Raw genomic sequence first — 25,574 nt, 5'->3', positions numbered from 1 at the left:
TTTTTTTCCTTTTGTCAAACAATGTCAAGGGTCTCTGTAACACCTTATGTGTTCCGTAATTAAGAGAAATGAATAAAAGAAGAATAGAGGAGTACAGTGAGATTGTCTTCATCAAAGCAAATGCAAACCAGTTTTTTATCCTGAATCATTTATCCCCTGTTTAAAATCAAGGATATTTGTTTTACCTCATTAGATCAGTGTTGATATGTTCCAGGATATTCACATATGAAATCAATTTTTAAAAACCCTATACGGTAGCTATCACCCTCAGTGCAATGCCCTAATTAGTTTCATGACAATGTACGTACTCCAATGAGTGATGCCCAGATAGAAAATTGTAATGAGAATATCCACCAGTGTAACACAGTGCTTCCTCCATTTGGGATGTTTTTGTTATAGAATAATAGAATATCACTTCTCTACAGTAAACTTCCCAGTTTTTTGTTTTTTCATTTAAAAGTTTTTTAAACTAGGGTTAAGTTTTTTTGTGTGCTACATTTTTCAGCAAAGATTCATTTTCTGTAATTAAACGTAGGATGCATTCCTATCCCAGGTAAAGTGCCATTAAAAGAGTCCTATCCACTACAGTGTATAGAGGCGTCATGCTTAAGCTAATGCACTTAAGAGGCTAAATGGACCTGTGCATTACTGCTACTCCAGCGTTCTATTCCTGGTAGTAATTACAAGCTGCAGTAGCTGGACTCACTCTTGCCTCAGGACTCTTAGTAGTGGTAGTCTGGAAACCACACCCCTTGATCCAACCCCAGTTTCCATATGGAAGAGCAATTATGTGATGTTGGGTATCAAAACACAAACATGTGAATGAACATTAAATCCATTATGGCTAAATTTGATAAAGGTATTTGGGTTGTCAGAAGCTTTTAGAATCAAACATGATTAGCCCCTTTCTAAAGTAAAGAGAAATCTCCACTCATCACAGTAATGAGCCAGGAAGCATGTCTTGGATTAAACAAGAGAGCTGAAGTGTTATTTCTGGACTTAAACATTGTATTTGTTAAAAACTACAATTGCTCTTCAGCTAAGAAAAGTACTGTATTCATTGTGATCTGAGTGGAAGTCCCATTTAAACAGTTCAAAAACACTGAGGGGAAAAGTCAATCAAAATACTTTGCCAAAATAAGGTTTATTTTAAGGCAAAAACTGGGCACCTGCAGTATCTTCATCAGATGCCACTTAATGCAATGCATAAATTGATATCAGTCAGCCTCTACTGCTGAATATTCAAGAGCTAACAGATCCTGGGGAGTATTTTGACCGTGAATGATTGGTGGAAACAGCAATTCTAAGTGTATTGATGATGACCAGAATTGGAACCAAAACAAGTACTGAAAACCACCTATGAATATTCACAAGGCCCTTCCTTCAACCGTACTCATCAAGGAGTTCATCAGCTTGCAGCCTTAAAAATAAGAGTCTCACTGGGGAGTAAACAGTCTCTCTGTTGTGTTTCTGCAGCATTGATGGCAAAGCTAAAAAACGAACAAACGTCCTGACCTTGTCGGTCCTCGTGTGAACGACAAGCAACGCAAAGCGATTCAAATCACCTCCTCTCAGTTATGGATCACGGATATCAGCAATCCTGCTTCAATTTCTTCAGCAGCATAGATCTGCAGGGGAGGTGTCGCAGCACGCCCTGATTGGGGTTGAGCCCTAACTTATTATTGATACATCTACATTAATACTGAGAGCGGAGGGACGTGCGGCTGTGTCTCGCGAGCGGAATATGGCTGCTGCTCAGTTTGACCTCTTTCTTGGCCCCTCTCGCGCACTGCCATCCAGCGCCATTAGCATATCATTAAGAAACATCTGAATGCACAGATGTTTTATGCTTGCCTGGCAGTCTCATGGCTCTCTCACATGATTAGAATATTCACTGACAAGAGACTAGGGCAGGACGGGGTCTGTCCAGTCATCAAATCTCCGCTCTTTGTGTCGCTCGCGTGTTCTTTTGTGTGTGAGTGTCTAAACTGACTATGGAGCTCTAATAGCTGCAATAGTCAGATGATTAAAATGGCATAAACAATGATGTGATGTACGTGTGGGGGAATTTTAGAGCAGGACTGCGCTGCTTTATTCCTGCAAGGTCGATGTGTTTGCTGATTTTGCTTTCAGCCAGGTATTCTGCCTTAAATGTCTAAGCTGCTGGGTAAACCAGCACAGGCTAGCTCCTATATTGTACCACTGAAAAATATTTTCACCAAGGACGCTTGTGCCATTCTGCAGCTGCAGCTCAAATAATTTCTGAGAAAATAAATGTTTGGGCTTATTAAATAATTAAAACTGAAAGTTGAAATGCATGATATTTCAAAGCAGATTGGCCCTCCATGTGCAACCCAGCTAAGAATCTTACTACATAGTGCGTGCGTATGTGTGAATGTGTGTGTGTGTGTGTATGTGTGCTCCATTTGTTATCCAGTCTATAAAGACTAGTTGGATTTTTATCATTCATGTGAAAATGATGTGGTGGCTGTTGGAAACATTCAAATAGTGCCTTAAACTAGTTGTATTTCATTTAGTCATTTTGAATGAATCTTGAATCAACACCAGAAGTATAAGTAACAACTTGAAAAGCTCCATTCTGATATGCATAGGCCACCTGAGCAGTCTGTCTTTTGTTCTTGGCTCAGCATACCTACTTTAGGAGGGACATATGAACAAAGATGCTGTAAGAATTTTTACTACATTCAAATTCTTATCATTTATATAACTACTTTGCAGACATAAAATTAAATGACATTCTCACTCTGTTAAATAAAAGTAATTTAAAGCAATATTTAATGTTAAACATCAAGAGGTCCAAGTCAACGGTTGGTTGTTGATTGCCATTTTTTTGCATTGAAAATATAACCTTGGAGTGATGTTTAGAGATGGATGTCCTGAGCCTGTTCACAGGATAATTCCCAGCATTTGAATATATAGTCATTGTTGATGAAAAAATATGTGGTTGGAATTTCACACAGAAATCAATAGTGCTTACATAGTGATTACTGCCATAAACACTGATTAATAGGCTATATTAAGACCTTTCACAGTAGGCCTCTCTTTAACCTCTTAGTGGTGATGCTCCTAATAAAACCGTTAAGAGCATGTCCTTTAGGCTAATTTTGTTATGAAGTAACAGCCTATCTGTGATATTTGCATCTTATTTCCTAACAGTACAGTACTGCTAACAGTACATGTACAGCAATTTTACCAAATTCAGTTTTTTTTTAATTTTTTTGCATATTGTTATCTGTCAGGGGGAAAAAGGCAAAATCTGTATAGGTAAAATTTTAATTTTAAGAGTTTAATCACTAAAACTCTCTAGCGTTTTTATAAATTAATGCAAATGACAGCCTCCTCTAATATAAGTGCCCCTCAGGACTGATGAAGGTCTGAAAGAGATTGAAATGTCTGCGCACCTTGTCTGTTCATTTAGCACACCTGCACAGTTGCTTTTGCAGTTAATCAGAATGTGAGCTGTAAAGGACTGCACATACGTGTTTCAGAGTTAGACACATTTAAGAAGGGCATAAGATGTCATCATTTGGACATCTAACCAATATCTGTGTTCCCACTAAAGCAAAGTAGTGTTAACTTTCAAGTGTGTCACGTTATGCGTTTGAATCTTTGGTGGGTCTAATTTCAGAACTAGAATCAATAAACATTGAAAACATCTAATAGGCTAAAACCCGTGATTGCAGCACATGTAATCATTAATTTGATTGACCAAAATTAATGCAATTTAGAAACATAACTGTAAAAATGTTGAGTCCACAATGCCATGTTATTCTCATTATTAGGCCTACACTGAAAAAATGTTCATTTTCAACATTAATGTGACAGAATGCCTAAGTTAGATGATTAGGTGGTAGGTTGAGAGAGCCAGGTTTGGAATTTAGCCAGGACCCCAGGGAAGCTTTTGTTCATGCACAAGGAAGATAACAAAAGTTCTAGGTTTTGCATTGGCATTTGGAGTCTGTTGCTGTTGTTTCTTAACATGAGGACCAAATAACTATCAATGCCAGTAAAGCAGGCCATCATGAGGCTCAACAATCGGAATAATCAGAATCTTAGCTAAAACATTGAGTGTATCAAAATCAATGGACTGACAAACAACTGACCTGGTAGACCACAAAAGACCACTTTAGTGGATGACTGAAGAATACTTTCAGTTATGAATAAAATCCTCTTTTCAATTGCCAAACAGATCAAGAACACTCTCTGGGATGTCGGCATAGACGTATCAAAGACTACCATAAAGAGAAGACTACACCAGCAAAACCTCAGAGGGTGAACCACAAGATGCAAACCACTGTTAAGCCCCAAGAACAAAACAACCAGACTATAACTTACTTAAAAAAAGTATATTTTAAAAAACTGTAGAGTTTTGGAACAAAGTCTCGGGGACAGATGAGACAGCTGTACCTTACAAAGCAGCTCACGAATCGACCAATCAAAACTAAATTTCTTCGTATTATTCTGTCCTTAATGTCACGCGACAGCGCACCTCGTTAAGCAATCTGGTCACCTGTCTAGAAAGGCTGACTGACGATTTCTTGAACCCCCGATGACCGTTATGTCCACGTTCGAACCAGCCACAGACCCGTGAGCAGTTGGTAGGGTTCAGTACCATGGACAGCAGCCAGTGTTGTCTGCAAAATCCACGCCACTCAGGGCTAGCATGCGGCAGATTAATCTGATGATGAAGGTAATTATCTGTAAATGTTTTAAATGTGATGCAGATGAATTCCTGTTCATGACCACAATACAGGGTAGTCAAATTGTGAATATTCGTGTGATCTAATATGATTGTGCTAGTTACGCCAGGTGCGCTTTTAAGTCCAAAAATGTGACAAAATATAAGTGTATAACCCCCTTCTTTTAAATTCACCCATATCTATCACCGATGGCCTGAACTATATTTTTAATAGACTAAAGTATACACACAATTATATCAACACTTCATATATGTAAATAACAGAGCTTTATAAGTAAATCAATGTGTCTATGCCCAGAATAAATACAAAAAAGTTTCTGATTAATGCTGGATATGGGATTGCTGTCAATCGTGTAATCTTTGAGCTCGGAATAGGTGATTATGAGTTGAGAACTACAGGGTGAATATATGAAAATTTAGAGGTCGATTACGATTATATGCGTGTAGCCAAAGTTTTGATGGTCTGGAGCTGCCGGGAATACTCAAGGAATTAAAAAAATTGACTGCGATCACTGATACACTGATCGTGACTGACAAGTTAGTTCAGTATGTCATGAGAGCATCGCACTCAACGTTTATAAAGACCTGTTTTTAGTCAAGGTGCTTTCAGATGAACCACACCGCTTTGATGTTTTAATTTACATTGTATGTGTTGCGCAGTGGGATTACAGACCAGCATTTGGTCATTACCTTTCCCTGGAGAGTAACCTATAACAGCCATTACCTATTCCGTAGCTATTCCTTACTTAAACGAAAAATGGATTCGTTCGAGGATTGGGCTACCTTACGATAAGAGACAAGACCCTAAACAATCGATGTGTTCATGTGTATCTGTAATGTAGATGAGTTGACTTGAATTTTCCATTATTTAAAAGCCTGTGGCACTTTAAGAGCTGTGTGTTACACTGTTCATTCATTTTCGCTTCATATTCATTTCAGAAAAGAAGCTGTTGTATTTTCTACTGGAAGCGTAGAGATACCGCATGAAGTTGCGCTTTAGAATGTCCGTGGTTCGAGTCTTGAAATGACTGAACATTGAGCTGTATTCTCTAGTAATCGCCAGTAGCACAATGTAGACACGATCGTTTCCATCACATTGCAATCAGCCAATTCAAGTGCCACAACCAAGTAACTAAATACGAAATACTACACAGCTGTAAAAAAACACTTAACATCTCACAAGCCATGTCTTTTCGCTTTACTGATATCAGCGGCATGTGGTGGTCAATGGAACTGAATGAAGCGTAGCAATAATGAATCGAATAAGAGAAGAAGGGAGGGGAAATTTGAGGGAAACGCAAACGAGCGCACGAATGTACGTGTGAGAGAGAGAGAGAGAGAGAGAGAGAGAGAGAGAGAGAGAGAGAGCGCATGTCTCATCTCTCCATGCAGCCACTAGACGCTCTTCACCACTGGCGAGTCTCTCCCCCATCTTGCATGTGAAACATTTACCGCCGGACAGAGCCTTTCGGGCGGCTGTGGACACTGCAGGGAAAAACACGGAATGGATTGCTAAAACTCGGTTTCTCCTGTCTTTTCCCGCGTGTCATCATCCTCAATGTCTCTCAACAGTTTTTAACTAAACAAAATGAGGATTACTTACCAACAGCTTCTCTTGCTATTTTCTGGCTTTTGGGGACTGGCAATGGGTGCTTTTCCAAGCAGTGTTCAAATTGGTAAGTTTAACAATTTCAAATGAAAAATTTATCTGGACCGTGTTGTTGAAGGTGCTGGGGAAATAAAGTCAATTATGTATTTTATTTTGTAGACGCACAGTATGTCATGTGTCCTTAATATGCAATATCTCCCCTTACGCTTAATGGAGTGGGTTAAACAAGAGCACCTGCCAAATTGGTCAAACTGGAATTGTCTAATTATTCATGTATTTAATGGAGACTTTCTGCTCATGGAGGGGTTGTAACATTCTACGCGCGTTTCTTGTCTGCGTTAGTAGTGTGTTTATTGCTGTCCTATACTCATAAATGTTTTAGGGTGCTTTGTTCCATTCCGTTTTAAAGCGGCACTGCAGCATTCTAGCCGTCAGTCTGTGACGGGATGCCCTGCTTTATGATACTATCAGATCGGAATCTGGTGAAAGTTTCATATTGTAAAAGATCGCTGATGATCTTCTCCCTGACACTTGTCTGATACCAGTGTTTCCAATAACACGTATCATATTCAGTTACACTTTGTTTTCTCACCTTATCGGGAGGGGATTTAATTTATTCCGTCACTGCATCATTTATTGTAGACTACAGAAGACGTGATCTAATGAGATTCTGGTCGCTGACTCTGCCTTACATGTTTCACAGAGCCGCCGATAAACTTAATACGTTAAATGGTCCAGTGAATTCAGAGAACCCCTCATTTACTCCACTCTATATTTGCATATCACTGCAGTGCACTGCTTTCCGTTGCTTATTAAAGCTAGCCTAACTGACAGTGTAAATAATTCACCTTTATGCAAAAGCAAGATAAAAATGATCGAGTGCCATTTCATCTCTGTAAAATCAAAATGACCATTTATGTACTTGGTGTATTGAGACTTCAATTCAGTTAATTGCATTATTTTTTGTTATGGCCAGCCTGTAAATTAAAGGTTTTTTTCTTGATTACAACTGAATGACACACACACATGCACACACACGTATGCGCACGCACAAACACACACACAGGGCCCTGATCACATGCTATTAGATAATTATGTATGTATCAAGGTGTATGTGTATGTGTGTGATACCCATTGCTCAGTACGTGTTCTTGCCCCCCCCCCCCTACTTTGCAGGCGGACTGTTCATCAGAAACACAGATCAGGAATACACTGCGTTTCGTTTAGCAATCTTTCTGCACAACACCAGTCCCAATGCCACGGAAGCGCCTTTCAATCTGGTCCCTCACGTGGACAACATCGAAACAGCCAACAGCTTCGCTGTGACCAACGCCTGTGAGTACACCCGACGGCTCATATCAGCCAATTGATCCGAGGAAGAATTCAGTCACCCGAGCTGTGGTGCGAGTTTCGGGGGTGGGGGGGTGCAGCAGGAGGGGAGTGGGGTGAAAGGTCAGCTGGTACCCATCAAGCTGCTAATTGTGAATAATGCAGTGTGCCAAGACTGCACAGTGTCATTCATCCCAGCTGTCTCATCAAGGACTGCTGATTAAAACTAGTAGCCTGGCAAATACAAGGCAAATGCAAACATATTTATATATGCATAAACTTGCACATATTCAGATACATAAATACACTCACACACACATGCACATTTTGTGTGCTCTGGTCCCGTTTCTTGCCGGAGGCGGGTACTTTACGCACAGTGAACGTGCTCTGCTGCCTGTGTGCGTTTGCTGGCGTCTGTGGTTCAGCAGCCCCGGTTTCCGCCGCTCAGCGGTGCAGGCTGAGCCTCTTCCTGTTGAGCGTTTTGATGTTGTGAAAGGCGCGGCTGGTGGGCCCTGCTTTTGGCATTTGGAACTGAAACGGTGGGCGCTGTGACTGAGAAAGCCCTGACGTGCCGCAGGCGGTCAGGATGTGACTTCCTCGGTCTGTAATGACGCCGCGCGATTGTCCCCCCCTCCCCCCTCCCCCCCCCCTTCCTGTCCGGGTTTTTGGCGGCCTCCGGCGCTCCGTCAACGCACTCTCGTACGGCGGCCGCGAGCTGGGCTCCGCTCTTCGGCTGGGTAACGTGGCCCGGGCCTCTCCCAGCACTGCAGCCGTTACCTCCCGGTTCCTGCTGTATCAGAGGGATTTTATTTCGCCTCAGCATGGGATATTAGCGACGAGGAGTTGAGCCATTAACATATTACCTTCTTTCATTGGTTCCATTTCCAGGGGCAGTGGAAAAAGGAGAAAAGTAATTTATCTTTTTTTTATATATATATATAAGTGAGAAAATCAATAGCTAAATTAAAGGCCAATGCTGTGTGTGGATGATGCTTATGAAAAGGGATTCTCTGACCTTGAGGATTTCTGGAAAGCTCAAGCATCGAAAGATGGTCTAACCGTGACATCAGAAATCAGTTTCACTTCACAGTCATGCATTGCTCATTTGATTGAGGAGTCACATGTGTGTTTTTCAGCACTGCACCATTTTAAAGTAAGTCCTGAAATCTCTGCAAAGCTGAAGCCACAGTCCATTGCAGAGGAAGGGGCTGTCCTCTCTGGTATTAATGTTTTTCCCTTTGTCTTTGGGAATAATGTGTGTGTGTTGAAGCACTACAGAATGCCGGTGCTTTTTTTTTTTGCTGATGTCTCCCCTGAGCGTTAGATCGGCTGGTCAGGTCTGTTTCACTGAGGCACGGTGAAATGTGCATCCCATGCTAATATTGCCAGGCAGCGATGGCTGTCTTTCATCATCACCACTACCTCTGATTTTCTCCCGGTGTCACTGAGATCTGTGTGTTGAAGCATGAGCAGAGAGAAAGAACGAGAAAGTATTGGAGGAAGAGAGAGAGAAAGAGCAAGGGGTGGAGGAAAAGAGTGAAATTATTCAGTGGGTCTCTGCACGCATGTTTGCCTCTGTGACTGTGCGTGTGCTTGTGTTTACATGTTCATGTACATGTGCGCATGTGTCCGTGTGTGAGGTTGGGTAGCACCCCTTGGTTCTGGCGTTTGCTTGTGGAAGGCACTGAGGCTGGTCTGCTGCAGGTCAGGTGGTGTTTGGGTGTCCCCCTATCCCAGGTCTCCCAGTGCATGCCCACAGCCACAGCCAGCACGCTCCCATAGCATTCCTCACCATGTTCTTCTCAGCATCGCTGCTTCCCGTTTGGGCTGTTGTGTAATTGCCTTAAATTAAAGACAAGGAGGGAAAGAATAGGAATGTTGCTGCAAAAGAAGAGGAGTAACTTTACCCTGAGGATGCAGATGGAGGGTGTGACTGATAAGAAGCAAATGCAAAAATGGCGTATCCACAAATTTAATATAGAGTGAATTGCAAGAGTTGAGGAATCCATGGTCTGATTCCTGTAGGACAGGAGAATCCATGTGATCAAGTGGAACATGCTGACATTAAGTCTCAGTGTGCTAATGTATTTCCTGCCAATAAAGCAACTTGAATTTGAATTTATTCTGCTGGGCTGTTCAAACACAGCTTCATTAAAGAGAAGGGTGGAAAGGGTTCATTTCTGCCTCTAAAACCACTCACTGGCCTCTCCCAGTTGCATACAGCAGCCCACCACACTGGCTGAGAATCCCACCCCTTCCACCACCATGAATTTTCATCTCTTGCATGTGCAGCCATGCGGAGGGCTAGCAGTTGGGGGTGGGCAGAGGAGACATGCATATTCATAGTGGGCCAGTGTTTAACATGCAAGGCAACGTGATCGGTTGTCAAGCTAGGGAGCAGCTTTCTTCCGCCAGCTCTATTTCCCTCTTCCTCTCTGACTTTCCGTCTTCCTCTCTTTCTGTCTCTCAATTCAGTTAAAATGGATTTTATCAGCATGGCAAGTACAGAATTGGGTTGGCAGGAAGATCTCTCTCACTTACTCTCCCTCTATGTCTCTCTCTGTCTCTCTCTCTCTTCTCTCTCTCTCTCTCTCTCTCTCTCATCCTAATCACACTGCCATAACCTGCCCATAGCAGGGCATGACTGCAGATGGCAATCAACCTCCTGTAATGGGACCAAACCTGAGGAACTATGGGAAGGCAGGAGTGTGAATGGGCTCAGGACATGATTGGGTCCCCCCTGGCCATTCTTTTTGGGCTCAGAGTCCTTGTGAGCTATTTCTGGGCTCATGCTGTGCTGGGTCTATGCAGAGCACCAGAGGTGGCTGACCGTAGCTAGTCCTGGAGGTCCAGCAGCACTGAATGAATGTGTGGGCTTGATTATTCCGACTGACTTGCAATAGACGTGTTCAGCACTGGAGAAACTGAGAGAGAGAGATTCATTGAAAGCCCACCTGATTGCAGCCATTCAAGAACAAAGGTTTTGATCCATCAGATCCCCCCCCACTGTTTTTTACTTCAGGCTGAAAAACGGGTTGTTTTATTTCATCAAGTTTCTCCGTAACGCTCACTGATTTCGCTGTAGCCAGCCCTCCAGTAAACTTTTTTTTGCAATTAATTTTTCATTGATGTGACAAATATTAATAGCATCTTGTACTTTGGGAAATGAATCGTATAAATGCGCATAGCTGAGACAGAGGAACTGAAATGAAAATCAGCAGTACACATAGCTCTCCTGGATTTGAGCTTTGAAACCCCTGCTATGGATGGAAATCATGATAATGCAGAACTTATTTCCGGGGCGGTGTCAGGGGTCAGAGTTCAAATGAATGGCGAGAGGGTGTATGTAGCATGTACACACCCTGCAGAAGAGGTGCTTTGTAATCATGCAAATTTGTTTGCTCGATCACGTCCTCGTGCCAAGTTATCCGAGTGACATTCTCCATTGGATAAAGGAGAATGAAATTCCCTGCAGATGCTGCTGTACTGCCTTTTAAATGTTTGATTACATTCCAATAGAATTCAAGATGCTTGTCTAATGGCAAATAGTTACTCGGAAGACCATTACCCATACTTTAGCAGGTAATCTTTGGCACTGGTAATATGAGGTGGTTATTTACAGTGGGGGTCTCAGTCAGTTTGTGTCGCCAGACTGTGTGTTCCTCTGGTGGTTTGGAGGGACCTTCTCAGACCTGTGTGATCTGAATGGATCGAAATGTATGTCAAGATGGCCTTACATAGCATCGAGTTTCCTGAAAGTTGGCTCAGCGTCCAGGAACCAGCATGGCATCACACCTGTTCCCAAGACAGTGTTTCATTCAGCCCCCCTACACGCACCCTCCTGTGATGTCCTGTGTATTTTTGGCCACTGGCATTATGTGGCCCCTTTCCAGGTAACACCCCCATCACCTGCCACAGCACACCTGCTGGGTGGTGTAAGTCTGTCCCTCATTTAAATAAATGACTTAAGCATGCTTTTACATGCAAATATGCATGAATCAGGTATGCTCATAAGATGTATGTCTTTGTGTAAGTGTGTATGTGTGTGTGTGTTTGTGTGTAGTATAATGGGTAAGGAAGCGGTCTTGTAACCTAAAGGTCATAGTACCTGCGCTCCAGCTGAGAGTTTCCACTCCACAAGAACTTGTGTTTCTTCCAGTGGTGTATTTACCTACTGGTCTTACATTAACAGGGTGAATGTTAATCTGCTAGACAGTGTGGAAATATATAAGATGAGATAATGCTCAGCTGAACACGTGTGCAGTGAAAGCAGTGGGTCAGTCTGGCAGTGTGGTGGTGAGCCTCTTCTTGGGTCTGTGTGCAGTGTCCTGGGCAGAATGGGTTAATGGGAAGTGAAGAGCCTGGCTGGAAGTCTTCCCCTCTAACGAGGGATTAGGCAGCTGAGGGAGAGATGAAAGAGTGGTGGGAGGCGTGTGCTCTGGGGGGGCTGAGCTGAGCTCGCACATCAGAAAGCTCACGCAAAGCCAGGTGCACTGAACCCCAGTTAACTGTGGGGACCTGCAGCAGTTCTCAAACTGCTGAAGATTAGGGGGATGGATTGAGGCTACAAGCTAAAAGGCCAGAACTGAGCCTTAAATAAAGTGCTGTGCTTTAAAGATGTACTTTGCTGGAGTGTGTGTGTGTCTCTGTCTGTCTCTGTGTACATGTGTGCATGTGTACACACGTGCAGGAGATCCCATCGCTTTGACCATAAGTTTCCATGTATAGAAAGGCAAGGGCATTGGTCGTGTACAAGCCTGTTAGATTAGCAGATCCACCATTTTGGAGTGATGCCTTCAGAATAATCCTAGGATTAGGGTTAAACATGATATTAATCCATGATATAGGGTTTATAAAGACAGCGTCTATGCCGCCATTCCATGAGCTGTCCTTACTATCACAGGAAAATGTATCAGTGTTTAAAGATGCACCAGTGTTGAAAAATTATCATTGCCAGTTGCACCAGCTCAATGGGGGAAAACAGGTGAACTCCAGACAGTAGTTGTGTGTTTGGCATATGCACTGAGATTGGCATGGTCTGAGTGGTGCTATCAAATAGTGTGATTTGAACACCCCCACCTATTTTCTGATAAATGGGATGTTATTTTGCATGCATTTTTTACTACATTAATACATTTTTTATTTGGTATGCCAGATTGAAAAGTAAGGCATTCATCATGAGCATTGTACAGTCTAAAAAAATAGCTTTTGTGGCAAAGATTGATTCTTTTGATTGGTTTGCATGTCTGTCACAATATGTCTCACATAATTATAAATATGGGAAGTGCTTGATTATGAGGTACTTATGTTCTCTGTATTATTGCTCTTGGATATATCATCTTTACAAAACAGCTTATGTGAGTTCAGACACCTTATTTAATTATTGATATAAGCTTTTACAGTTAAATTGTTAAAATAAACATTAAAACAATTGCTTACAATTCAGCTGTCCCTTAGTGTTAGTGCAATTTTGCACTGTAAAATGTACAGATCAAACACAATCTCTCAGATCCATTAAGCCATCCGCAGTCATATCTTGTGTTTTACGGCATCATGCTGCCATAGAATTGGACACAGATTCCTCTCATTGGCCCATCCCACTCCCTGTGCCATTTTTAGCCTATCCACAACCTGTAAAGTATCCACATGGAATTCTGCAGTCCACCATCACAGACCTTGGCTCACAGAGGTCTGTCTGTGGTTCTGGAGACCCTGCCCGGCTTTAGGTTATGTGTCAGCAGCATGGAGGGCTGCATTCCAGCGCAGAGCTACTACCATCTCACACTGCCTTTCTTCAAAAACCCTTCTACCACAGAATTCTCTTTTCACCAAGAGCAAATCCTTCAAGCCCAAAGGATCATTTCAGAACTCTTACTAGTTACAGAGCAAAGCAAGAGTGCAGTTATGGCTGGATAGATTAAGACCATTCATCTCTTTGCTTTGTCTCTACCCTGAAGGACCGGTACTACTTCGTTTGCATCAGTTAAGTGGCCAGTGTGAATTATTTAGTTGTAAAAATACGTTTCTCAGAGTGCCTTCTGGCAGGCACCAAAAAAGAGGAAATAAAAAACCTCATGTCTGCAGATTAGTTTGGTCTAATCTATTGCATTAGCACATATTTTTACAAGTACACTATGTTACACCTCTAATTCATGCCTTTTGTCAGTGTGTACCCAATTCATTTAAATCTGCAGTTCACATTGTGTTTTGACTGCTGACAGGAATGGGTTGTAATTTTATAAAAATTATAGGACAAAATGTTATTACTTCTGTCTTTTCACTTTCTCCACAGTATCCTTGAAAAATTTGCAAGTGCTGAACTTTTAATCATGATGGATGTTGCAAAAAGGATTTGGCGCGTCAGTGGAGGCTGCATTACTTTATTTACTTTTTTATTTTGTCTGGTTTGTATATTAGGATTCGCCATGCATCGTGTTGATGAGTTATATTGTTTGTTGCTATTTGTTAATCGTTTTCGAGTGTCGTTTGTGATCATTTGTAACCCTAACGACAGCCCAGCGATCTAATGGCCTCACAGTGAGCTTGTGTCAGGTTGATTGCCTTGTAGATTTTGTGTGGAAAAACACAGCGGCGCTTAATAATGATGAGAGCCGGTCCCTGTCATTCCTCACAGTCAGGTAGAGGCTGACCTTTATCAGCCTGGGCTGGGTTCTTTGACGTGAGATTTCCCCTGCCCGTGTGGCTGACCGCAAAGGACTTCTCTTGGATTTAATGGGCCAATAAGGAGAGAGTGCATGGGAACGTTTGCCCTTTAACCTCTGCCATTGCTCTCCATCCAAGTCAAGTTCTCTAATGATGAGGGGCTATTATCAGACTCAGCCCTTTGGCTTGATGAGATCTCACTGTGGATCTCTGCTTGAGCTCTTACATTATTGACGTACCTGGTATCCGCCTTTATTCCAGGGTGACTGACACAGCTTGCATACTCACATATTTTAAAACATAACTATGTATTCATAACATTTGGGTTTTTACAGCGTTAATTCTGACTGAGTACCTTTCTGGAGGGTACTGCGTCCCACACTGGATTTAAACCTGCAAACCTCTGGCTCCAAGGCCCATTCCTTACTACTACTGCACACTGCATCTCAGGTGTCTTGTGCACTTTGATTGTAAAAACCTTTCTAAAAGGATGTCAATTAGCATAATGCATTTTTTCTTAGATACTGATTGGTTCCCTTGTTGTTGTATGCAGCCAGAAAATAACATTATGAAATGGTGTCCACAGTGGTCATGTGCCATTAACTCTCTAAAAATGCAGGGTGAAGGTGTTGAGTGCTCAGTGACGGTGTTGTGAGTGCTCAGTAACGGTGTTGTGAGTGCTCAGTGATGGTGTTGTGAGTGCTCAGTGACGGTGTTGTGAGTGCTCAGTGATGGTGTTGTCAGTACTCAGTGACGGTGATGAGTGCTCAGTGATGGTGTTGTGAGTGCCCAGTGACAGTGTTGTGAGTGCTCAGTGACTGTGTTGAGTGCTCAGTGACGGTGTTGAGTGCTCAGTAACAGTGTTGTGAGTGCTCCGTGACGGTGATGAGTGCTCAGTGATGATGTTGTGAGTGCCCAGTGACGGTGTTGTGAGTGCTCAGTGACTGTGTTGAGTGCTCAGTAATGGTGTTGTCAGTACTCAGTGATGGTGTTATGAGTGCTCAGTGACGGTGTTGTGAGTGCTCAGTAACAGTGTTGTGAGTACTCAGTGACGGTGTTGTGAGTGCTCAGTAACTGTGTTGTGAGTGCTCAGTAACGATGTTGTGAGCGCTGTTGTTCTCCATCGCCCAGTGGAGTCTAACTCCCAGTGTGCACAGCTTGTCCTTGACTTCCCTAGAGTTTCCCGTGTCTTTATTCATACTCACAGATCAGCTAAAAATGTGCTTATGGAGATGGAAATGAGCCTGGCTGAGCCCCAGCGGAGAGAAGATGCTTCAGTGTTTCACCTCCCTCCCTTCATCAGGCTCTCATTGTGTTTCCCACATCCCACTGTCCTGCATCACAGCTGCTGCTAAGCACCCGGACACTGGACTAGGAGGTTGCAGGTTCAAATCTTGTACCCATGGGCTTGCTGTTTTGAAATTCAGACCCTCGTTGGTGTTATTTAGAATAAAATTATGAAATAGCAAATATTGTGCTATGAAAGACAGTTATTCCACTGGTTCAGAAGTGCTTGCTTTGTGCCAGTGTAATGCTGTAATGGCATGGAGGTGTGGCAGTAATATAACTCATCTGAAGCTGTAATGCAGCGTAGTGCGGGAGAGTTGATTTTCCCTGGCCACACAGATAACCGGATTCGGGACAGCCCCAGAGCCCTCTGCTGTGACCGTGGGGGCTGTCTCTTATGATGTCATACAAGACGTGCAATGATACGGTCAGCGAGCTGAACGCTGCGCTGTGGAGTATCCAGAGCTGCCAGGAGTGGGCAGGGCTCAGGATGATTTCACTGCGCATATGGCCAGCGCTGTGCTGTGGCTCCATCTGTCCACACTTAGGGGTTTCCGTGGCAGCCTCTGCTAACCTGCTTTCCCAGGATGGGCAGTTTACTCTCTCTCTCTCTCACTCTGTCCACATCTGTTCCCCAGAGACTTGCGTGACCAACCTGCTAATTGGTTTCTTCTGAATCCAAAGAAAATTATGTCTCCAGAAATGTGAATTCCTTTCCCCATCTTTCACGGAAACACTGAATTCAGCTGTTTTTTTCTCTGATTTGGGGTTTTTGGATCTGATATTAACATGAATGAATCTTTGACCCCGACACACACACACACACACAGAAAATCAAACACATACACTCATGGAGTGAAGTAATAAGCTCACTGCTCACTGGCTGTGATTAAGTGACTGTGTGCTCGTCTGCAATGGAGCATCTTTGCATCAGTGACAAAACAGGTATACATATCAAATGTGCAAGGAGCTTCATAATACTTATGCAAGGGGATCTGTACAGTACATAGGTTCTTGGTTAAAATGGATCTACATATTTACTCTTGATCATCTTCAGGTTTCTGCATAATGGGTCTTTGTCTCCTCATATGTAAAATAATGTCCACTGAAAGGGGATCTGTACAGTATATACTTACAGATTAACTGAATTCCATATTCACAAATGCCTAGATGGATCTGTGTGTCCATACACAAGAAGGGGGATGTGCAGGGTAACAGGGAATCATATCTTCACAGACGGTCTGTATAGTGCCTGATGATGAAAGGGAACCTCCGGATTGCCATATGATTAGAGGGATGTGTATATGGCTGCTGGGTGATATATGGAGGGACAGGCAGTGCTCTGGCTGGGTGAGCAGGGCCTGTGTGAAATCACATTAGTGCACTCACAGAAATGAATGCGCATGTCCACTGCACCTTCACGGGAGACACGGTGAGGTGAAAAATATGGGCCATCTAGCATCTCAGCCAATTTTTCATAATAGAATGAAACGCCTTACTGTAAAAATGTCTCATTTTTATTTGAAAACATGTGGACCAGAAAAGCTAAAAGGCTACAAGAAGTCCCAAGTGCAATGCAGTGAAAGGGCTGTTGAGTCATTTTTTTTTCTGTTGGGTGATTCACTGGGTATCTAGAATTTTCCTTGTGGCTTTAGTAGGAGTTTTGTCATGTCTGAGCTGCGGTAATTCAGACGACTGCTCCGGCTTGCTCAGGCTGTTTTTAAGCGAGTCGCACTGAATTCCCTGGCTTGTGGTTACATCACTCTTTGAGCTGAGCTCAAGGTGTGACCAGGGAATTGCCTCCAGCATATTGCTGTTTTTACTGACCTTTGATCTACTGTACATGCTACTTATTTTCATGAAGTGATTCCTGATTCCGCTCTGATTCCAGATAGACACAGGATAAAAACTAAATAATGAAGATCATGTCAGCATTTGTTCAGCATTTATTCAATTCGATAAGGTGCTGACTGAACTGTAGCAGATCTCAGACATGCTAATAGATATTCAAGTGAACATTCTGCATATTCAACCATGAGATCACTAATCCATGGCTTTGATCGGTATTTAGATGCTTGTTATTTCACAAAAAAAGCCCAATCCAGAGTTTTATCTGCTTTGTCATTAATATTCATGGAAAAATCCCAAGAATGCCTCATAAAATAATAGAAGCTTCTATAATATTATTCATTTTTCTCCCTGGAAGTGTGAGAGAATACAGTGAATCTCTTTACTGTGAGTTATTACCAAAAAAAGAACAAAAGTTTCATAAAGTGCTTAGTGGGGGGAAAATGTGGTTTGATTCTAGTTTTTATTCTTCAGATTTAAATAATAGTATGAAGGATTTAGAAATATTGATGCGCAACACACTGTTCATACAAGCAGTGAACCAAACATTTGAGAGAGTAGTAGACTTTAACATTTCCTACTAATGTTTCTCCTAAAAGCTAGGTGCCCTGTTTCACCTCCAAACCCAGGTGGTATTGGGTGAACAGCACAGATAGGACACCAGTTTTGTGCTGTTGTGTCTGATGTTTCTCAGTGTAGTCTTGTGGCCATGTGAATGGGTGCACGGTCTGTGAACTAATGTCTGCTTACAATAGGAAGTAGTTAAATGATGTGGTGCACACAATCTGCACTTCACGCGGGGGGGGACTATGGTAACGCAGCCAATCCTGCCTGGATAGAGCTGGATTTCCAGCCTTGCCGTCAGAGGTGGAACATCCCTCCCAATTATTTTGTTCCAGCCACCTTGATTTACTAATTAGCACAATTCTTCAGCCAGGAGGTGCAGTAGGACTATTTGGTAAATCAGCTGGCTGAGTTTGTGGGTGGAATAAAAGCATAGCAGGACTTTCTGACCCCTGGGCTTTCCACCTCTGCTTACCAAATACGCAGGGCTTCCAGAGATGGTTGATGAATGGTCTCACTTAGAAAGGCTATTATTATGTGAGTCATAAGGAGCAGGACATTGAGCTCTGAATGAACAGGGTCATTGGGTCCTCTTTCAGGACCCAGTAGGTCATATTTAAGGTGTGATTTTTAAAAGTATGATTGGCATGCTATTCAGTTGTCACTGAGGTATGAATGGATCACACCAAAAAGAGGCAAACAGCTCATATTATGTATGAAATATGTGCAATTGAAATACATACTCATCATTCCTGCTTAATGTGGCCAAGGTGTATTCACTGAATGAAGGCAGAGGGTTGCAGTCTACTGTAAGGTCTATTTATTGGGGAAGAGCAGTGAGGGGTTATTGCTGGAGATAAATCCCAGTTGAAATAGTGCTTTAATAATGCTTGTTACAGACTATAATGAGGTCACAGTCGCACTGTCTACCTCTGATAGAGATTTATAGAGATGATTTTACTCTTTGCTGTTCTCCTGTATTTCAACACAAGCTTGGTCCATTGAGGATGGAAGTGTGTGGCGACGTGTGCAAATGTTTAGTTGCGCATCTTGCACAATGCTTGTGACATCATATGTGTGGCACTGCAGTGTAACTTGTGAGAGAGGATTTTCAGAAGATTTCGAGCAAGTAACTTTCCCTGAGTGTTTGATCATTCTTTATGTACTTTTTATAGTTCAATGGAAATATTTGGAAATCAGATATAATTATTTTGTCCTTTGGCATTAAGCTGAAGCGAATATAACAGTGGGACAGCTCAAATGATAAATTATAAACAGAAAAAATCATATTCTGCTTATCTGATAAATGGTGTTAACTGACATTAATTATGATGCAAATTAAATGATATTAGATTTAACCAAATCTGAGATAGGCTTTGCAAACAAACGGAGCCCTGACAGGAGGCATGTGGAGCAGTGATGAACATCTTTGTGCACGTACATGTGTGCGTGTGCGTGTGAACTTGTGTGTGTAGGTGTGTGCGTGTGTGTGTGTGTGCATGTGTGTGTGCTTGTGTGCATGCACTGGTATGTGTGTTCAGTGAACAGGTGTATTTTTTCAGGCACAGTCTGAACATCTTTGTGCGTGCATGATAGTGTGTGTGTGTGTGCGAGTACCGCGTGCTTACTTTGGCGTCTCATGATGATGGCTGACGCCCTTGCCAAGCTGCTCTGCAGTGAAGAGGTGGAGGAGGGGCAGTTAATTGCACCTGATCGCTGTCTCCATCCATCTGGTTATTGTATGCAAGAAACGCTATCATCTGCAAACTCATTAGACATGTTGTAAATAACTGTGGGGAAAAGACACTTCACATATTGCTCTGGTGTTAATTAAAGAGCACTGGTAGATTCAGCAGTGGCCATGTCAGGTGAATACAGCTGAGACATGCAGGAGTCACAGTTTTGTGAGAGAGAGTTTGTGGTGTGGATGTGAGCCTACTCACCTAAGGGTAGATTGAACTGAACTGTTAGAGGGGGAATCCCAAACCTTCAAATCCCAAACCAGAAAGGTGGGAGAGGGTAGGCTAACCCCCTCTTGTGACAATAACCGAAAACAGGACACCCCCCTCCAAATTCTGGCACCTTTTCCGCAACCTCCAACCCCTTCAACTCACTCCTGTGATTCGTTGTCAGGCAGCAGCGAGCGCTCCCATTTGATTCACAAAATTGTCACAGTGATCATCTGTACGGTCCTGAAAAAAAGACCCTGAAGTCTCCCGAAGTGGAGGAGACTTTCGAGGCAATTAAAGGGAGGAAGAGTGGAGCATCTCACAGTGCCGACAGCAATTACTTCTCTGTGGGATACATGCTAATTGGAACGTAACAGGCCTTATAAGGCGAATGCATCCGATTTGTCTATTCTCTCTCAGTGCGCTCCAGACAGCTCTTCCACAAGGGTTTGCTGATTCCACATGATGCTGACAAAGGAAGACATCATTCCTTATATCAACCCTTTCTTTAGAGAGATTGCTTTCTCTGTTGGATTTATGCCTACGATGTTTGTGGAAGTCGGGCCGTTTAAAGAGAGGTTCTGACATGGAGCATCGTGGCCAGATCTGAAAATTAGGTGTAAATGATCAGATAGAGAGAGCATGACTTAAATGGTCTTAACAATTCTGAAAGGGCACATGCCTGACAGCTGGATTAAAAAGCACTACCGCAGAAGGAAAAAAATAACAACGATCCATATCTTCCGATGCTTAGTCACAGCAGACTAGACTAAGAAGGACCCTTTGCGGGAAGGCAGAGCCCTTCACATCCTGTCGGTTATTTCTGACCCACTAGTCAATGGCTGCGGTCGCTCTCTGTGTCATGTGTCTTGTGCGGCGGCCCCTCCCCCGTCCAGCTCCACACAGGAAAGGGGGCGTATCCCCAGAGTGGCGCAGAGGGCAGCTGAGGCGTCGGCTGCCTTATCGAGCGGCCCTGGCCAACCGCGGCACACTGAGTCTGTTCTGTGTGTGACCCCGTCCTCCTCCGCCCCCCCCCCGCCTACTGGCAGGAAGCATCCCCATCTTCAGCCACAGCGGGAACGGAGACCACAGAATCCTGGCCACTGTCTGCGTGAGAGAGCAGGGACAGAGACGGAGAGTGAGGAGGAGACAGAGAGAGAGAGAGAGGGACAGAGACGGAGACTGGGGAGGAGAGAGAGGAGAGAGGGACAGAGACGGAGACTGGGGAGGAGAGAGAGAGGAGAGAGGGACAGAGACGACTGAGGAGGAGAGAGAGAAGAGAGAGGGATAGAGATGGAGACTGAGGAGGAGAGAGAGAGGAGAGAGGGACAGAGTCGGACACAGAGGAGGAGAGAGAGGGGAGTGGGACAGAGACATAGATAGAGGAGGAGAGAGAGAGGAGAGAGGGACAGATACGAAGTGGGAGTTAAAAAGAACAGCAGAGAGGGAGAGGGAGAGGGCGGAGGCAAGGAAGAGGTCTTCATAGATGCGGCCAACCAAATCTTTTTATTACATTTTTTGAAAAATTTTTTGGTTGTGTGCACATAGCCTTTGGAACACATTGTAATGAGCTTGATCAAAATAAAGAAAGACGGGCAGTATAATGTTTCTGAGAGAATGCAAACCAGTCAGTGTGTGGCTGCAGCATAAAACCATGCACCTGCTGTAAGGAGGTTTCTGGGCCCTGTTGTTCAGGGACTGGAATGGGATCAAGGTCTCCATTGGGTGTGTGTTTTTGTTCACCTCTGAGCACCATCGCCATGCTGGTTCTTGGTCTCACCTCCTGGAGGAGGGGGTCTGCAGTGCAGTACACAGTGCCTACAAAGCGGTCGCCATAGGGAGGAGCGTGATTTTCCCCAGGTGGGGGCTGTGCACTGAAGCAAGCTCAGGTTTAATAAGTGCTTCTCTATAATGTAACAAGAATACTACCCTGGGATGAGAGATATGACTAGATGTTATCACTTTAAGGATCTCAATTCCTTTTTGTCTCTTCTGGGGCCACCTCACGTGGCCTCTGTCTCCCCTCAGTCTGTTTCTTCCACCATCATAATGATAATGGTTTCCTTTAGGTGTCGGGGTAGTGGTTGTCATATCTTTGTCCCTCCCGGGTGCGTTCAGCCCAGTCCCATTTACAAACGCGGCTCCTCTCCAGGGGCCATCTCAGGCTGCAAGGTGAAGATCAAAGCACCTTCTTGGCAAACGACTTGATTGGCTTTTTGCTTTTGGCTCCAGATTTGCGGCCATCGCACAAGGCCAGCTGCAAGCTGCCCCCTCCCCATTTTGAATCCCTGCTCTTCCACGGCAACCAAATGCCTCTTCCATTAAGGAATCCCTCTGCGGTTGACTCATTCCATTACCGCTGGACACAATTGCACCCCATAATAATGCCTCACTCACAGATGACACCATTTACTGGGATAATTAAATCGGTCTACTCTATTGTCACTGCCTCATCCATACGGCACGACTCATTTTTGCATCTACTGAGTATATCTCCTAGAATAGCTTTTGAAAGACAGTCTAACAAAGTTTTGTTAGTTTTTGTTGCGTTAAGGGAAGGTTTTATCTTTAAAGTTGCCGGTGTATATTGCGTTCCTAAAGATATGGGGCAGCCTTAAATAGCGGTGTGGGCTTGTAAATGGAAAGTACTGGGCTCCGAGCTCTGGGGGACCTCTGCAGTTGCATGCTCGGCTGCCTGTAACAGGGCAGCCTTGTGGAAACTGAGCTTATGAAAGGCTTCCCGAGCCTCCTACGGGTACTAGCATCTGGCCTTTGATGAACGATGTCTGAGCCAAGTGGAAGCGCTCTTTCCGATCAGGCCAGGCAAATATTACTGGAGTGAGGCTGTGGAAAATTGGAGGAAAGCATGTCTGGGACTGGGAAGGGCTGTGGGTCATCTCCACACTCACCCGTGTTTCCCGTGTTCTCATCGCGGGGGCGATGGTCTGTGTCGGCACACAGCCTGCTCCGATGAGAGCCCTCCAGAATGGAAGTGGAGGGGCCGCAATCTGGTAAATTGACACTCGCTTGCTTTTTCTAGGTCTGTTTCTGTCATCAGCGTTTACTCATGTCTGGCACCGCCCACAATGAGGTCTAAGTGCGAACCTGCTGGCTGACTGAACAGCCTAGTTACAGTTATGCACAGTAGTTCCTGAAGTTATTCTTCTAGAACTACTGCGTATTGCTGCATCTAGCCCTCAGGGTAGCAGGCAGACCAACACTGAGCATGTTCTACAGAGCAGGCGCCAGGAGGATTTATCACCCACTTGGCATTTGGCTAGGGCTCTTCTGGAGTGGACAATAGTCTGGTCCGGCCTGGTGAAGAGCATAACCCCTGACAGGAGAGCTCTCTCCACATTCATTCTCTCCGCAGGGAGAGAATGAATCACTTCTGAGAAAGATTGAGCGGGGGAATGGGTGGGAGGGATAGAGAGAGAAAGGAAGATGTGCACACCTTAAAAAAAAATCCATGACTGCTTTCTTCTAGCACAAAGACCAGACAACATAAACAAATGGGCACTTAGGTCGAAACGGAGACATGAGAGAATTATAAGACGCTCCAGAAGACTTCACTGTACCTGTTAGAAGAAACAAGACAAATTCATCACAGTCACGCTGAGGTTCCTGTGTCTTTATTACCCTCGTCTGTTGATTGGCTGAAGGTTGTATTGTAATGAGGGCAACTGAGACAGTCATAAGTCTTTGTCAACCTGTGGGAGCCTGGAGAAAAATAAGACAGCACATTTTCCAAAACTTGGTTCCTATAGTCCGTCACTACGCTGCAACATTTATTTGTGTTCAAGTGTTGTATGCCCCCCACGTATAATAAATTGGAACACCAGACTTGCTTTGCTATTATCTTTTAGCTCCATGTTTCCATGTTACTCAATAAAGTTTTGGGATCAGTTCTGGAGGATTTCCCAAAATTTTCCCACCGGATGCCTCAGCTGCTTAAATCATGGGGAAGCCATGGGTTTATGCTGATACTCTCTCCCAGCTGGGTCTCTAAATCGAGTAAGAACAGATGTCTGGCTCTGGGTTTCTGTTAGACGTGTATCTGTGATATGCTGTAGGTCAGGTGTGTAACCCTGAATGGCAGATCTGTATCTGTGTATCACAGGTGTGTTTCTGTAGAGCAGGTGTTTGCTTCTTGTGTGACTCGTGTCCGAGTGTTTCTGTAGAACACCTGTGTAATTCGTGTGCACTTATGATGGGCTCCTGTATAACTGAGAGACAGGCGTGTTGCTAAGTAGCCGATATCTTGTCATAATTCGAGAGCTCGTCAAGCTGGTGACCAAACAATGCTTCTCAGCTAGGAAAGTGCTGTCTCGGTCCCTCAGGTGTCCTCCTTGCCTGAACGGGTTGGGTCTTGAATATTCCATACCCCCTCTGACACCAGCTGCTTGCCATTGACTTTGCTGTGGGAGGAATCCTCACAGACATTTCTGTGTGCCCAGAGGCCGGACCACACACAGCGGGCCTTTGGATGGACCCAAACCAAGACAGTAGAGTTTTTCCTCCTATGAAAAGGCATTGGCAGGGCCGGAGCAGGACGGGTGGATGAACCCCATTCCAACACAGCCTTTCTTCTCCTCCCCCTATTTTCCCCACACCCTCCCTTGTCACTTGCAGGTTACATCAGAGGAACAAGTGAGATGGAAAACAGTGGTGGGGAAAAAAACAATGAGAATAAAATGCCCTGAGGATGATGCCGAGCGTGTGGAGTAAGGATTAGTGTTACAGTGAAAGAGGGAGTGTTGTGCTCAGTGGGGCTCAATGTCATCATTATATCATCCTCAGGGACTCTTGAGACGAGATGGAATTCAAACGGAACATGAAGAGATGGTAAAATAGGATGTGGGAAACCCCAGGCTAAGGTACAGTTGAGGAGGAACTGAAGGGGTTTGACAGCCCATGGATTGTAGATCAATCTGACAGCAGCACCCAGATATGTTCTAGCAATTTGTGTGCCAGCCCCCCATCCACCCCCCGCCCCCCACCACTTCTCCCTACCCCTCACTTCACTGCGATTAATGCCTCACTGGCTGGACCTAGCAGAATGTTCCTGTTAAAAACAGATCTGGGGAACTTATAAGGGAACAAGACGGGAGGTGCTGTCACTCACAGCATGCCACGTCTACACAGACGGTGTTTCTCTTTCAGACACACGCGAGCACATGTATACACACGCATACACACACAGACACACACACACGCACACACACGCACCCTTAAGGCCTTGCTGGTGTTATTTTTTGTTTAGGGGGGGTTGTAATGAATAACTCCTTTTGGCTCAGCTCAGTGCGTGCTGTCTGACTCCCGGGAGCTTGTTCAGGCTGTGCAAATAGTACACGTCTAATGTAATGGTACAGGCCTCTGTGGGGTTCCTGATTAGACCGCTTGGTGGAGTTGAGTTTTTAAGAGAAGTAACCCATCAATTCCGCACCAGCCTGTTTCTCTCAAAGCCAAGTGCCTTCTCAGCTAAGTACCTGAAGTGAACAAAAGCTTGATTATCTTAACTATTCAACCCGAAGACAGCACTGAGTTTCTGTATGCATTACAAGATAACACAACAAATACTCAACATTATTGCATGCAGTTGCAT

The 25,574-nt window shown here is 44.0% G+C and overlaps 1 protein-coding gene across 5 annotated transcripts in view; it reads left to right on the top strand.

Annotated features, from left to right (window-relative positions):
- Nucleotides 1–6,102: 6,102 nt before the first annotated feature.
- Nucleotides 6,103–25,574, top strand: part of gria4a (glutamate receptor, ionotropic, AMPA 4a) — an 83,518-nt gene continuing 64,046 nt past the window's right edge. For 2 of the 5 annotated variants that reach the window (XM_064303495.1, XM_064303496.1), the window contains exons 1-2: nt 6,104–6,396; nt 7,506–7,664. In XM_064303495.1, coding sequence (XP_064159565.1) covers nt 6,309–6,396; nt 7,506–7,664 — 247 coding nt within the window. In that variant the 5' untranslated portion in view covers nt 6,104–6,308. Of the gene's footprint in view, nt 6,397–7,505; nt 7,665–25,574 lie in introns of all 5 variants that reach the window. The other 3 variants (XM_064303494.1, XM_064303498.1, XM_064303497.1) reach the window with 2 other exon arrangements.

The sequence above is a fragment of the Anguilla rostrata genome, chromosome 12 (assembly GCF_018555375.3).
Source record: "Anguilla rostrata isolate EN2019 chromosome 12, ASM1855537v3, whole genome shotgun sequence".
Lineage (NCBI taxonomy): Eukaryota > Metazoa > Chordata > Actinopteri > Anguilliformes > Anguillidae > Anguilla > Anguilla rostrata.
Note: the sequence above shows the minus strand (reverse complement) of the source record. Positions and strands in the feature narration are given on the sequence as shown.